This window comes from Tenrec ecaudatus, chromosome 18 (genome assembly GCF_050624435.1).
Source record: "Tenrec ecaudatus isolate mTenEca1 chromosome 18, mTenEca1.hap1, whole genome shotgun sequence".
NCBI lineage: Eukaryota > Metazoa > Chordata > Mammalia > Afrosoricida > Tenrecidae > Tenrec > Tenrec ecaudatus.
In genome coordinates, this window is record NC_134547.1 from 64252661 (window position 1) to 64266860 (window position 14200).

The 14200-nt window shown below is 45.0% G+C and overlaps 1 protein-coding gene across 1 annotated transcript in view; it reads right to left on the reverse strand.

Moving 5' to 3' along the window:
- The window catches only part of PDPR (pyruvate dehydrogenase phosphatase regulatory subunit), a 38516-nt gene that overhangs the window by 5718 nt on the left and 18598 nt on the right, over positions 1–14200 (reverse strand). The window contains exons 6-17 of the mRNA XM_075537743.1: positions 13799–13920; positions 13028–13145; positions 12061–12210; positions 11043–11235; positions 9516–9640; positions 6254–6409; positions 5917–6050; positions 5425–5573; positions 3423–3535; positions 2518–2612; positions 1291–1380; positions 50–232 (exon numbers count right to left, since the gene is read on the reverse strand). Of these exons, the coding sequence (XP_075393858.1) occupies positions 50–232; positions 1291–1380; positions 2518–2612; positions 3423–3535; positions 5425–5573; positions 5917–6050; positions 6254–6409; positions 9516–9640; positions 11043–11235; positions 12061–12210; positions 13028–13145; positions 13799–13920 (1628 nt within the window). The remainder of the gene's footprint in view (positions 1–49; positions 233–1290; positions 1381–2517; positions 2613–3422; positions 3536–5424; positions 5574–5916; positions 6051–6253; positions 6410–9515; positions 9641–11042; positions 11236–12060; positions 12211–13027; positions 13146–13798; positions 13921–14200) is intronic.

A 14200-nucleotide genomic window follows, 5' to 3' on the forward strand; every position in this document is an offset into this window, starting at 1 on the left:
CACTGAGGAGACAGAAGGGCAGTGTGGAGGGAGGGTATATACACAGTACCTTCTCTAATTTCACCCGGAATTCCCGTCCACATTCCAGGGGGGTGGTGTAGGTATTTAAATCCTGACCCCAGAAGGCGAAAAACTTCTCAATCCGGAGACTGCGGAGAGCATAATACCCTGCGTTCCGGATTCCGTATTTCTGCCCAACACTCATCACTTCATTGTAGACGTGCAGGGCATACTGCAGAGAGAGGTGGAAGGTTAGTCCCCACTACGTCCCCAGCACTGGATGCGGGACGTCACTGAGAGGGACACTGTTGACACAGACAAAGGAGGTCATCTTCCCACGATGTCTCTCCCAGGAGTGGTGAGCTGGTGTCCCCTTGTCGGCTGGCAGAGAGCGTCAAGTCCGACAGCTCTGTGTGGTACTTATGATGAGCTAAGAGATAACCTCGTACACTGCAGATTTATCGTGGCAAAGGGCCAGTGTCTCTGAGCGCCACACTGGTTCATTCACTAAGACACAACCCTCTGAAGGGAGGATACCAGGTCAGTGATTACAAAAAAAAGGGGAAGTTCGCTTTAGGTACCAACATGGAAGGACGTCTAAGATTAATGGTTAGTCTAACAAAACCCAATGAGGAACAGCAGTTGGCTTCCACTTGTGTTTTTAAAAGGAGGGGTAAGCTGGAAGCCTGGATCTGCTGCCTTGACAAAAACTGGAGCCTTGAGCCAAGACTGTTCCCGGAGGTTGCCTTCAAACTCAGCACACTCTAGCAGAATGAACTGCGAAAGAGCCTTAAGCCGTGTGCGCCTGTGCAAATGCTCTGACCGCAGTGCCTGAGTCTCGTCACTGGTCCTGCAACAACACGGGGCAGGGGGCGGGGAGTGAGGAGACAGCGAGATGGTGACACGGCATCAAGAATGGAGCCAACGTCACTGAACTGCATGCAGAGCCTGGTGGGCATGTCTACGCTCAGCCATGTATGTTTTCACTAAAGATAAATACTGGGGGGGGGGGGGGAGAGAGGATTAGAATGTCTTTGAATTTTGCTTCTAGTGACATGAAAATCTGAAAGTCATGCAAAAAGCTATCACTAGTGGTGGTGGTTGGTGGGAAATGGTCAGACAGTATCGAATATTTAGTAATTAATTTTAAAAAATGTGAATATATTACCTTAAAAAAAGTGTAAAGACCTTGGGTAAACATGTTTACCGTCTTCAATGATCACAAAGGCCACGTGGGACACAGCTCCTACCCCTCTCGGGGACTGTGGGGGCAGAGGAGGAGGCACCTACCTCGATGGGGATGTATAGCATGAAGCCCGGCTCTCCTGTGTGGGTCATGCTCATCACCCGGATACCATTGGCATAGCCCACACTCATCTCCTGAGGAAGCAAAGGGAGAAGTCAGCCTCGGAACCACTTCCTAGGGATTTAGATTCAAGTCGCACCTGCGGAAGGAATGGACGCTACGGTGACCCGCTTTTATCATGTCTGCGCCTGAGAGACACCGTATGGGAAACTCTCAGTCTGCCTTCCCAGTATTCTCTTTCACCAAGTGAGCAGCACAGGCAGGGCTTTGGGGAAAGCACTCGGGTGCTAGCGCAAAGGGCAGTGGCTCACACCCACTCTGTAGCAGATGGATGGAGCAGTCTCCTTCCACGAAGAGTGCGGCCTTGGACACTGTCCTCTGGGCTCATCCCACGGCAACGGGGTCAGTTTGGGCTTTGGCTTTCACGAGAGGTTTAGACCACCAATGGGAGGAAGCACAGGCAAAGTCTTTGATAAGCATAACGATCTCTCTGCACAGTCCTGCCAAAGGACCGAGTCAGGGTGATCAGGCAACAAAGGCCTAGGGCTCTGCAGACCGATCCCAGGACCTGCCGCACAAAGCCGATGCCTGAGGCCTATGAATCACCTGGGCTCAGAGACCTAGCTTCTCAAGTCCAAAACCCAGCTCAGCTTCCGGAATCAACCACCAGTCCAAATAAGAGAGAGGGCTATGACAGGGCAACAGCAAACGCCTTCCCTAGGACGCCTGGCACAAGGTGGCCCTCCCCGGGGTGGGCGTATGAATGATGACGCAGAGGACTGTATGAAAGGCTCGGCTGATGACCACCAAGAGTCTCCTATTGCTTGCTGTGTGCTGCAGGAAAAAGGTAAACTGTAAAAACAATTTGTAGGTGGATCCCAACTTTGGCTTGCACTTCGGAGAGCAACTAACAGTAACTAGTGGCTCCTTAGAGGTTGGACCTCTCAATCGGCTGCTTCATAGAGTGCTCAGTTTGCATTTCCTTCACTAAGTTATAATTCCTTTCACAACATTAAGTGAAAGATACTATAATTTGGCAGCTATGTAATGATATAGCCATCCCTCATTTTTGGATCTGAAATGGCTATTCTCCGTTTTTGCATAAATTTCATTTACCTAACCATAAGTGAATAATGGGTGTGAAAGAAAACTTCCCCACTGATTTAAAAAACAGAACTTAAAAAAAAAAAAAGAACTTTACTAGCACTCACCTTACAAAAAAGGCTTGGGAAGTGGTCAGATGTCATAGGGGCATAAGACAACTCAGACAGAACATCCACAGCACGGGGGCCAATCAGATTGAGGGCTAAAGAGAAAACAACAAGGTTTATATTCCAGGTGGAGCGCTAAATGATGGGAGGTTCATTTTGGGCTTGCTGGCCTAGGGCCAAGCTTGGGTGCTAAAACCACGAAAGCATCCTTGCACAGCGCTCAGCATCTCAAGTCACCACTCCACAAGCAGGCTATAACCATGGTGACTGTTGGTGCTGGCTGCCAGGGCCTGGTTGGGGACACAGCAAGACAGCATGCACAGCCTCACTTGCAGTTTATGTGGGATTAGGAGACCAACTTCTGGCCAATGGGATATGAGCCAGTTGCCAGGCTGTCCTTCACCCCCACAGGGTCGCTATGGGTCAGAATCCACTCGATGGCACCTAACACCACCACCTGGTGTCGGCTAGTCCTAGAAAGCTGCTTTTGCCCAACAAGAGTCTGTAGCTTGCCAATCTAGTAGTAAGAAGTTAATCACATCTGCAACTACAAGAAACTGATGGTCTAGGAACAGAAATTCAGAGGGCGAAGGCAGAGGGCGGGAGCGAGCTGACTGGAGTAGGCGGGAGGAGCTGTCAGGGAGTATGGAGGTGGAGAAAGAGGTGCTTGCCCAGCAGGTAGCTTGAGGCAGGAAATCGAGTCAGTCTGAAGAAAACTCCTTGAAAACAATTTGCTACTCATTCAACAAGTATTTGAGTTCCTAAATACTACATGGAGGGAGGTGAAAGTAAAAGGGAGGCCGTCTGAGAGGCTGGTTCTCTCTGAGCAGAGAGCCTCTTGCACACGAAGAAGTAACCTGGGAGGACTGGCCTTTGCTGGCTGGGCTGGCCTGGTGGCCCCTTACCAGTGTACTTCCAGCTGACGTCCTCCAGAACCAGGTTGCTGTCTTCTGGCATGTGCTGCTTCAGCCAGGACCAACAATGGATCTGCTGGTCAGTTGGGGAAATCATGAAGAAACTGAAAACGAGACCCAAGAGGCATCAAAACCAGGTGGCAAAAAGAGTCAAGTAGCAATCCCATTTTCAACTAAGTTTAAAAACACAGTATTTTTGTTGTAGCTGACTATACACAGCAGGGCATACACCAATTCAGCAATTTCTACAGGTATAATTCAGCGACACTGACGACAGGTCTAATTTCCCAACCATTCTCGTCCTTCTCAGAGTTGGTCCTTCCCTATAAGCATGAACGCCATCTTTCCAGTTGCTGTGTGTCCATTTGATTCCACATCATGACTGATCTTAAGACTAGACTTTTTTTCAAATGACAAATAATGAGAGAAGATTTATTATAGAAACAGATGATGCTCATGGAGAAGACAGAAGTCATTGGTTGGCAAACTGACAAACAAATGGAGCACTATGTCAATCCTGCACAATTCTCATACAGGATTCAAGTCAGAAGCAGTTTTACATAACTATGAAGTCAGGCTACAAAAATGTAAAAATGGGAGGGGAAACAAGAGGAGTTGATACAACATATGTACAAGTGTGTCTAATACAACTGGATGATGGACGCCCCCCCCCCAGTAAAATGATTAATTTATAGTAAAAAATGTAAAATGGGTTTATCAATTTAGCCTCATTGATGGCTCAAGCAATCCCAGCTGCATTTTATAAATTTCCTACGGATGGAGTCAAAGCAAACTATTGATTCCCAATATGCCACATTTTTTTTGTGCATATGTAGATATTTAAGACACCGTTGCCTGGAATATATCTTCATATTTTCTGTTTTCCTAGTTGTGCTTGACACTATGTATATATGTATGTATGGATTGTGATAAGAGTTGTACGAGCCCCCAACAAAATGATTTTTTTAAATTAAAAAACAAAATATAATCTTTTAAACAAAATATAATCTTTTATTTTTTTAATAAATGATTTTAATTTTTATATAATCCTTACTGCTTGTGCTTTTACTATGTTAGACGATCCATTCTTGAAATCTTGGGCCCACAGTGCAACCCCTGTGCTTTCTTCTAAGAATTCTCTCCTTTTACACACACACCAGGCCTTTCGTCCTGTTGACTTGACTTCGCAGTCTGGTGTCTTTCCTTTTCCTGCCGGATAGACTTTGCACCTGTGTCAAAAACTAGCCTAAGATATGTGGGTCCTCACCTAGTTTTAAAGTAACATTTTATTGTCTTCTACATGAAAATTTATACAGTAAAGTCGGTTTCTATGTAACAATTTTCATTAAATTGCCCTTTGCAAATTGGTCACAATTTGCACACAGCGTCAGGGTCCCCATTATTCCCATTCTGTGTTCTGCGCCCACTGCTCTTGCTTCCCTTCCTTTCTTCCCTTGCCTCCTCTCTGCTCCTGGGTACAGGCTGACCATTTGTTTAGGGGACAACAGCGATTTATTTATTTTAGAAGCCAATTTACTCTTTTGATTGAAAGGTAGCCTACCTATAGCAAGTGGTGTCATCTATTTTGAAGCAATGAACAGAACAGCGGCAAATGATCTAGGTTTCAGGGAGGGCTGGGAGCCCTGTTCTGGGATTTCCCACATAATAAAATGACAAAGTAGACGATTCTAGTTTCCTGTTAGTGATAAAAATTGCACAAACTCCCTAACATGAGATTCAGCATCTTTCCTAGTAGAACAACTAATTCTTCTACAGTGAGTTTTACATAACCTGATGAGTTTCTTCTTTTTAATATATGTATTTTTACATTGTGTTGCCAGTGAACAGGGAGGGAATTAACGCAGTGGTGTCTTTTTCTGTGCTCAGTCTAATTATGGTTTGCTGGGACAAGGAGTGAGCGGCTCTGCTCTGCTACAGTGCCTGAGAGATGCCGTGTGCTGAGGGAGCAGAGCAGGGTGGAGGCTCAACTCACCTGCGCTTGTTGAGCCGTGCGATGCTGCAGTCGTTCTCATACCCGCCCTTCTCATTGAGCATGCCAGTATGCACGATGTGGCCCACGGGCACGTCAAGGTCATTGGAGAAGAGGTACTGCAGAGTGTCTAAGGCCTGATCCCCAGTGGACTGCAGGGTTAGGGAAAGGAGCAGAGAGTGAGCACAAGTCTGGGTCATGTGGCCTGAAGAGCAATGAGAACACTGCATTCGCCAGCCCCCAGGCAACGTCAGCTGCAGGTGTAGTCCACCGCCAGCAGCTCAGGAAAGGTTAGTTAGTACTTCTGCTGGTAAACGGGCCTCTCGACGCCAATGAAAACTCAAAGCCAGCGTTCAAAATTCAGAAAAATGTTATACTACAGACGAGGCACTAAAACATTCTGGAGTTCTTACTAAGCCAGTTTTGAAGGGACAGGTGGAATTCAATAAATAGGAAAAATTCCTTAATTCCTTACTTTGGCTTCCAAATACTTACTGTTATTTCAAATTTTGTGAAGGAGGACATGTCGATGACACACACGGCCTCCTTGCAGCATGTGACTTCCGACTCCACAATGTCAAACCAGTCTGGCTTATAGAAGGTCTTGCTCTGCTCCAGTGCCAGGAGGTCTACGGAATGGGAAAATCACAGTGAGGAAGAAGGGGAGGGGCTGACAGTTGGGCCTCGCCTTCTAGAATTTAATATGGTAGCAACGGTTTTTATGGCTTATTTTTCTAGGAATACAGTCTAGTTACATATTTTTAAAATAAGTTTTACTAACTCTCCGAACAAAGCAGAAGGCAAACACCAAAGTGAGACTGTGACTTCTTACCTTTATCAGGTGGAATAAAATACTTTGGCCTCTCAAACCCATGTTTCTCCATCCACTGGGCTCCTTGCGCGTCCAAGCGGTCGTAGAGAGGAGATGTACGTAGCTGCCGCCCGGTCTGGAAGTCCCAACGGGGAACCTTCAAATCATACATCAGAGCTAGAACAGATGAGAACCGTCTGTCAAAGTCCACGCGAGAGCATCTGAAGCTGAATCCTCCCTATCTACTCCAACCTTCCATGCTAAAGTGGCCCAACAGCCAAATACTATCACACATAACGGGCGTGCTCCAGGAGAAGCATTATTCCAAGAGCTGGCATGATCCTCCACAAGTGTTACAGCTACGAGTCACCTAAAAACTCAAGGTCTCCATCCACAACCAGACTTCCAAACCAGGAGGCAAAGGCCATGGTTCAATACTGGCCTAAGCAGACACCTGACATGGTAAGATATGACAAAATAATGATTTATAAATTATCAAGGGCTCATGAGGGAGGGAGAGCGGGGAAGGAGGGGAAATAAGAGGACTTGATGCAAAGGGCTTAGTGGAGAGCAAATGCATTGGAAATGATGAGGGCAAAGAATGTACAGATGTGCTTTATACAATGGATGTATGTATGAATTGTGATAAGAGTTGTATGAGTCCCTAATAAAATGTTTTTAAAAAATGGCCTAAGCAAAAAAAAATTGTCCTAAGCTCCAAAAGATATAGCGTCTGAGATCTTAAAGGCTTAAAGATACACAAGCAGCCATCTAGCTGAAAAGCGACAAAGTTCACATGGAAGCACACCAGCCTGTGTGATCATGAGGTATCAAAGACCCAGAACAAAAAATCTTATCATTGTGAATGAGGGGGAGTGCGGAGTGGAGACCCAAAGCCCATCTGTAGACAACCGGACATCCCCTTACAGAAGGGCCACAAGGGAGAGACGATCCAGTCAGGGTGCAGGATAGCACCGATGAAAAATAAAGCTTTTTTCTAGTTCTTTAATGCTTCCTTGCCCCCATTATCATGACCTCAATTCTACCTTACAAATCTGGCTAGTTCAGAGCATGTACACAGGTACAGCTGGAAACACAGGGAATCCAGGACAGATGAACCCCTCAGGACCAATAATGAGAGTAACGATACCAGGAGGGAAAGGGGAAGGGAGGGGAGGAAGGGAGAACCGATTACAATGATTGACATATAACCCCCTCCCAGGAGGATGGGCAACATAAGAGTGGGTAAAGAGAGACATTGGTCAGTGTAAGATACGAAAAAATATTTTTTATATATTATCAAGGGTTCATGAGGGAGGGGGGGGGAAAGAGCAGCTCATACCAGGGGCTTAAGTAGGAAGAAAATGTTTTGAAAATAATGGCAACATATGTACAAACGTGCTTAACACAATGGATGGGAATGTAGTAAGAGCTGTATGAACCCTCAATAAAATGATAAAAACAGACACATAAAATAAAATATCCTAAGCTCCACCTCAGAGATGAAGGTGAGACACGGCCATTTCCATAGTGTGAAAAGCGGGCATGGGCTTCTCTGTCGTGCCTGTGCTGAAGTGAAAGGCACCTATCTAGCCTATTTGTATCTGGCTGATAGCTGGAAGTTACACTGAACAGTCCCAGCAACATTACTCACTTTATTGAAACTAGGTCATTATCTATTTCTCCGAATGTCCAATCTGGAACAGCAGTCAGTAAAAAAAAAAAAATAATAATAATAATAAAAAAAAGCCAGAAAGGGTGTGTCCACTAGTCCCTGCTAAAGAGAAGATCTGCTTGATGCCCTTCCACACCAAAGGCACGAAGGTGGCCAAAGAGAAGGAAGCCACCATGCCAGTGACAAAGAAGACTGAGCGCCTGTTGGTACTTCAGGCGCTACTTTTCCCTTTTCCCTCCCCCACTTTCCAGGATGTCTGCAATGTTGCCTTGCCTTGTGAGAAGCAGGCGGTCATCCAAAGTGACACAACACTACGGAAAAGCTCAAGCTCACTTAGGATTTGCATTGATTATAAAGTAATTGTGGGTAGTGAAGTCTAGATTTACAATATGGTTTAATGTTTAAACGAAACTGTTTGCTAAAAAGAAAGGACCTTACAGAGACATAAACTGCCTCAGGTCCTTCACCTCCCACTGATGCTACGCTTTCTGCCAAAGACAAGTACTCAGATGCTAGAGACTCTTCAGAGGTCTCTTATGAATGTGATCCAGTTATAGAACCGGTAGGTCATTCTTAACCAACAAAGCTTACCAATGTATACATTTAATTTGGAGCAAAAATAGACTCTAAGTATTTAGAGACATTTGGTGAAGCCTAAGAATAGGGGAAACTGCAACCTGTTAGTGCCTCCATGTTTTGGTTCAACTCCTAATACAAAAGCCATTTATTCCTATGGGGTTAGTGGAAAGGTAGCAAAAGAAGTTAAGTGAAGATGGAACTAAGAGCAAGCAAGGGGCAAGAGGGGAAGAAAGTATGTGTGGCAGTTACATAATCTCATGTCAACTCGAGGATATTAAAGAGTGAAGGGGTGGAGTCTAGCCTTTTAATCAGGTCACAGCCTGATGCCTCCTTATGAGCGTGGCCTTCTCAGGAGGATTCTGGGAACTTCCTCTCTTCCTGCCTGGAGGTGGAACTTGCCTCTCTCTCTGCTACACATTCCTGTTGACAAGCCACATGGAGCCATGCTAATGGCAGCCAGAGCCCTGGAGATGTGCCCACTGCCATTGGATCCACAAAACTTTTCACCCACAGCTTGTGTCCTTCCTGTGTTTGGCATCATTGCATGTGCTGTGTTGAGTCTAAAAAGGAATTTATGGACTAGTATCGGACACAGGGCTAATATTGAATTCAGGGACGATCTGGACTGGGTTGGGATGTTTTCTTGATATACAATTGCTCTTTTATATAAAGCTCCCTCTTACACATAGATGAGTTCCTATGCATATATGGTTTGTACAAACATGGGAAGTCATTAAATGGAGCCCCTGTCACTACGGAAGTCTTCAGCTTTGAGAACTCGGCATATTCTCTGCCTTGCAAAGCAAGTAGTGATCTCGAAGACCAAGCAAGGAGTGAGAGAACAGGCACTCTGAGGCAGTGCCGGGAACTTCCCAGGAATTAGCATCTGTAAATATTATTCTACTCTCCTGTTCCCAGAAGGCCTGAGTCAAACATCTGCAAGAAAACTCGGAGTTAATAGAAAACTGAGACGTCTGTCCTTCTGAAAGACATCTGCACCAAGGAGGAGCTGGATGAAGCGTCACTTACGCATGACTTCCATGACTCGGTGGCGCAAAAATGTACGGCTGCTCTGCAGGGTTCCAAAACGTTTCAAGTCCAAATCCCAGACATTTTCTGAGGGGTAACCGTAGACCATCCATTCAGCGAGGTACCTGGGGAGAAGGGTAAAGCCAATGGCCATCCAAACAAAAGCACTGGACTGGGAATCAAGCGTCAACAGAATCAAGTGTTCCAACCATGTCACAGACTAACCAAGTGAACAACCAACTTTTGGGGAAAAAACAAACAAGGAATAATCTGAATAATCTATTACTTTCACAAACCCACCAAAAAGATTTTATTTCTAATGATGAGATTCCCTAGAGTAAGACAAACTTTAAAAAGAAATAAAACAAAAATCCACAAAAATATATTCTAATTTATACATCCAAAGTGTGTTTTTTATAAAAGTCACCCTGGGAGGTTCCCAATTCCTTTACTCCAGACATTTTTGGCAATACTTCTGTAACTTATTCCAGTGTCATTTTTCTGGGAGGAGGGGGGTGTCCTCCCTTGTTCCCCTCATTCTGAGGCTAAGTTCACCTAAGAAAACATGTAAACCAGGTACTTGATGACTGTATCTTCCCCCACTTTTAGGAAGCCAACTTTTTAAAATGCTCATCCTTATCAAAATAGTACTCTGAAGAGATAAGCATGTTCCTTTAGTGGCAGACTCTGTTCTGTTTGGGAACATTGAACATCTGTATCAATAACCAAAGTTCACAATACAGCAGAGGGATAAATGGCTCGGTGAGCCTCGCCTTTCTAGTTCTTGGGTCTCTTGCTTTGTGATGGTCACACCAGGGTACAGCTGCCTTTGCATTTCCCTGCTTCAGCTTGCAAGGCTGACTTCCTGCAAGACATCTCCAAGAAGCCACATGGATCTACCCTAGTGCAGCCCTAGGTGCTGGAGCACCCGTGTGGAGACCCCTGCCAGCGCTGAGATGCTTACACGCTCACTGACTAGGCTTTCCTCCTGAAGTCGGCGTCATTGCTTGTGTTTTGTGAGATGGAGGACAACTTTGTGAATTGGTATTGGACATATGGGTTAATGTTGGACTTGTGGTCTTAAGACAGCACTGGGTTAGGATGTTTTCTTGATGTGCACTTACCCTTCATATAAAACGCTCTCTGACACAAGCACTGACTAACTCCAAAAGCATTTTGCACAAAGGCATTTCTGGAACGTGGGGGTATTACTTTACAGTAGTACTTGGAAGGTGAGAACTCTCAAATTTCACGTACCTTATTATTACTAACGCACTATGTTACACACAACACAAACTACAACTACTTCTAGACCAGGGGTGGGGAACGTCTGGCCCAGGAAGTCGATGTCAGCTAACGTCACAAGCCATCACGGGAGGTGGGGGTGAGTGAAGGGTGTGACCAGGAGGGCTGGGAATGCTGTGACAAATCTCTTTGCCAGAGAGAAGGTTCCCTGCTGGCACCAGACGAAAGCAGCTCAGCAAGCTGACATCATGTCCACTGTTGACTCTAACAAAGAGGACTTACTTCCCGGCTCCTCCACCGAAACACAGGCCAGCAGAGTTCATTCCTGCCAGGACAAAGTAGCCCCGAGCGACTGGAGATTCACCCATGATGCACCTCATATCTGGTGTGAAGGTCTCAGGGCAATTCACCAGCTTCAGGATCTCTAGAGTCTTCAAGTCTGGCATCCTCCGCAGGAGGGAACTCAACAGAGGCTCTGAGCAATAAAACAAAAGGGAGCCCTTAGCTGAAAAAGGAATACAAAGGCTTTCACACTCACAAGCCTCTTTGCACGCCTCTTTTAAGAGAGATTTTCTAAGAGCCAACTAGGCCATTTGTCAGAAAGTGCTTGATGGAAGGAGAGAGCACATGTGCAAAGTGCTAGGCAGGAAAACTGCATTCTCTTCACAGAAGCATCACAGTACAGAATAATCTCTAAGGGGTCAACACCAACAGAAAAAAATCTCTTAGAGACTGCAACAAAGGGCACTATTTTCCCCAAGGGCCCAAGTGTGAAAGACAGCTCCCACCTGTCTTAAAGCATCCAGGGGGAGAGTGCTAGGAGAATGAGCCAGATAAATTCGTAGCTGTACCAAGTGATTGGGGAGTCCTTATACTATTTTATTCATTTTTAATTGTTTTAAAGTTTTGATAAAAGTTTTATTAAAAAAAGGTTTATTGAGGGAAAAAATTCCACAAAGGATAAAATTTTCATTACAGGTTCTCTGATAGTGTAAAAGCCAAAACTAACAAAACAATTCTTTATACAGATCTCCTCGATTTTACATGAAGTTCTATCAAAAAGAGATTTCACTTAAAATCTCAGCAATGATTCAATGTGAGAAGACTAATAACTCAGATGTCAGTCAACTTTGATTTTAGTTCGCTGCATCTGGTACTACAGAATGTTCACTGTGATCACAATTGTACCTCACAGGATTGCTATAAAGATCAAAGAAGGAATTATCCTTCACAACGGCTTTGGAAATTTAAAAATGTCCAACAATATCAGACTTTAAGTGTTATAATCTAGTATACATACCAAAGTGATCCCAGTCTTCCTGCAGATTCTGAATCTCCAGCTGGTTCTTGCCTTCAGTGAAAATTGGTTTTGGGTTCTTCTCAAAACCCCCAGACAAGATGCCACCCTGCCAGTTGCGGATATAAATCCTCCCATCAGGATCTACAATAGCTGAGGAAAGAAATGAGAAGGGAGTGGGGAGTAGAAGAGAAAAAGTGTGGGTTTAAAGACAAGCCAGCTTTCTAAACGGACTAAACCAAGACACAAGCCAAAACACCTGTCAAGGGCTTTGTTATTGAAAGAGCGCTTGGTAAACACAGCTCTCAAATACTGGTCCAGAGCGGAGGGATGATTCTCCTCCTCAGATGCACAGAGGAGAAACATTAGTCCTCACAGCCCAAGTATAGCTGTCAACGGGCCAAGCGTGAGACTTGGCAGAAACGGTGGATCTCAGCGCCCATTCTGGGGGCCACCGAAACCACCCTGACTCGTGGCGGCCCCATGGACAGAGCAGAACTGCCCCATGGCTTCTGCAGCTGTGAATCTGTACAGGCGCAGACAGCCTCATCTTTCTCCCGCAAAGCAGCCCGACTTGCAATCCCCTATGTCACCAGACTCCAAAATGACTGCAAAATTCTGTCTGATGGCATTTGGAACAACTGCACCACATCGGTTTATAGCTTACCTACGACATTTCTTGTTTATAGCACTCAAGCCCAAAATGCTTCCTATCCGCACATACTCAATGACCTCTGCTTCGGGACAAAAATTAGCTTTCAAAACATTCTGCTTTCTTTTTTCCCCCTTAAGCAGAATGCCTGCTCTGGCCATCTTCTTTATAAAAGGAAACTTAGCATTGGGTCCACCTCCCTGTAACATGCTCCAGAAAAGACTTCTCAGTACAGTCGGTCTTTAGCAGAAAGTCTTCCATTTGAGGGCAGAATATTGGCAAGTAAACAAGATTTTAAAAAAAAGTGCAGTTCCTCACTTGGTGTGTTGCTCTGCAGAGGGGTCTCCAAGGGGCGAGTCAGGAGGTAGAAGTGTTCGCAGGCATGTAGCGGGATACTAACCGGCTCCTCGTTGGACAGACCCAGCTCGTATGCCCACTACAAATGGACAGATTGATTTGTGGGTGGGAAGAGGAACAGAAATACAAGTGAGCAAGCTCAGCCTCTTGAAAAATGTTTAGTTTCAAGTGGCCTCTGTGCACTCTTGCTCCCACCTCATGGGAGGGAAGCCAAGGTGCAGCCTGGGGTACTTCAGTTGTATGGGTGGGAGCAACACGGTCCATGTGAAACCATAAACTACTGTCAGATCACAGGAAGATAAGATTTTACCAGGGAGTTTTCAATAACATGCCCAGTCTTTATGACAGACTCCAAAAGCCAATTGTTACATGAACTTCACATGGCAAGTTTTTGCCAGGTAGATGAAGCTTAGTGTTCTACAAATGGAATCCCTGATACCATGAGAGAGCTAGAGATTTCACTTGCAAAGCTGTGGAATGAACTCTAACACTGTGGAAACACTCGCCGTCAATGGCTGACTGTCCTGGCCTTCCTAGTCAGGGCGGCACAAGTTTACCCAGAGGGAAAAAAGAAATGGGAACATATATTTGCTTTAAGAGATAAGTAACGGTTTCTGATTTAGAGTCCAAGAATTCTGAATTTTTTTCCCCCGATTAAAATGAGGAAAGTGTACTCCCTGAAGACAAAAGTTAAAGAAGAAAACCAGCAACCCTGAGTTGTTGCTAACCTACCTGACCAGCACAGTTGACAAAATACTGGCAGTCAATCGGTCCTCTATCTGTCTCCACACCCATGACTTGATTTTTTTTTACGATTACGTGAAGAACAGTTGTCCGGTCATAGATCTGAACATCTGTTTCCAAGTAAACAAAGAGCTGGTGAGTCAGCTGATGTTCCAAATGAAGTCATTTGCAGCAATTCCCAGCCCATAAGCAGCAGTGGGAAAACATAGTCAATGCCCTAATTAAAATAATAATAATAATACAGAAAAACCCTAGCAATCACATCCCTGACACTATAGAAACAGTTATTTTCCCTTTTACAGCAGGTAATTTAAAAAAATCGTTTTGGTATAGAACAATTAAATGCCAGAAGTCATGAAAGGGTTAAAGAAGAGAAGTCCATCTGAAAAA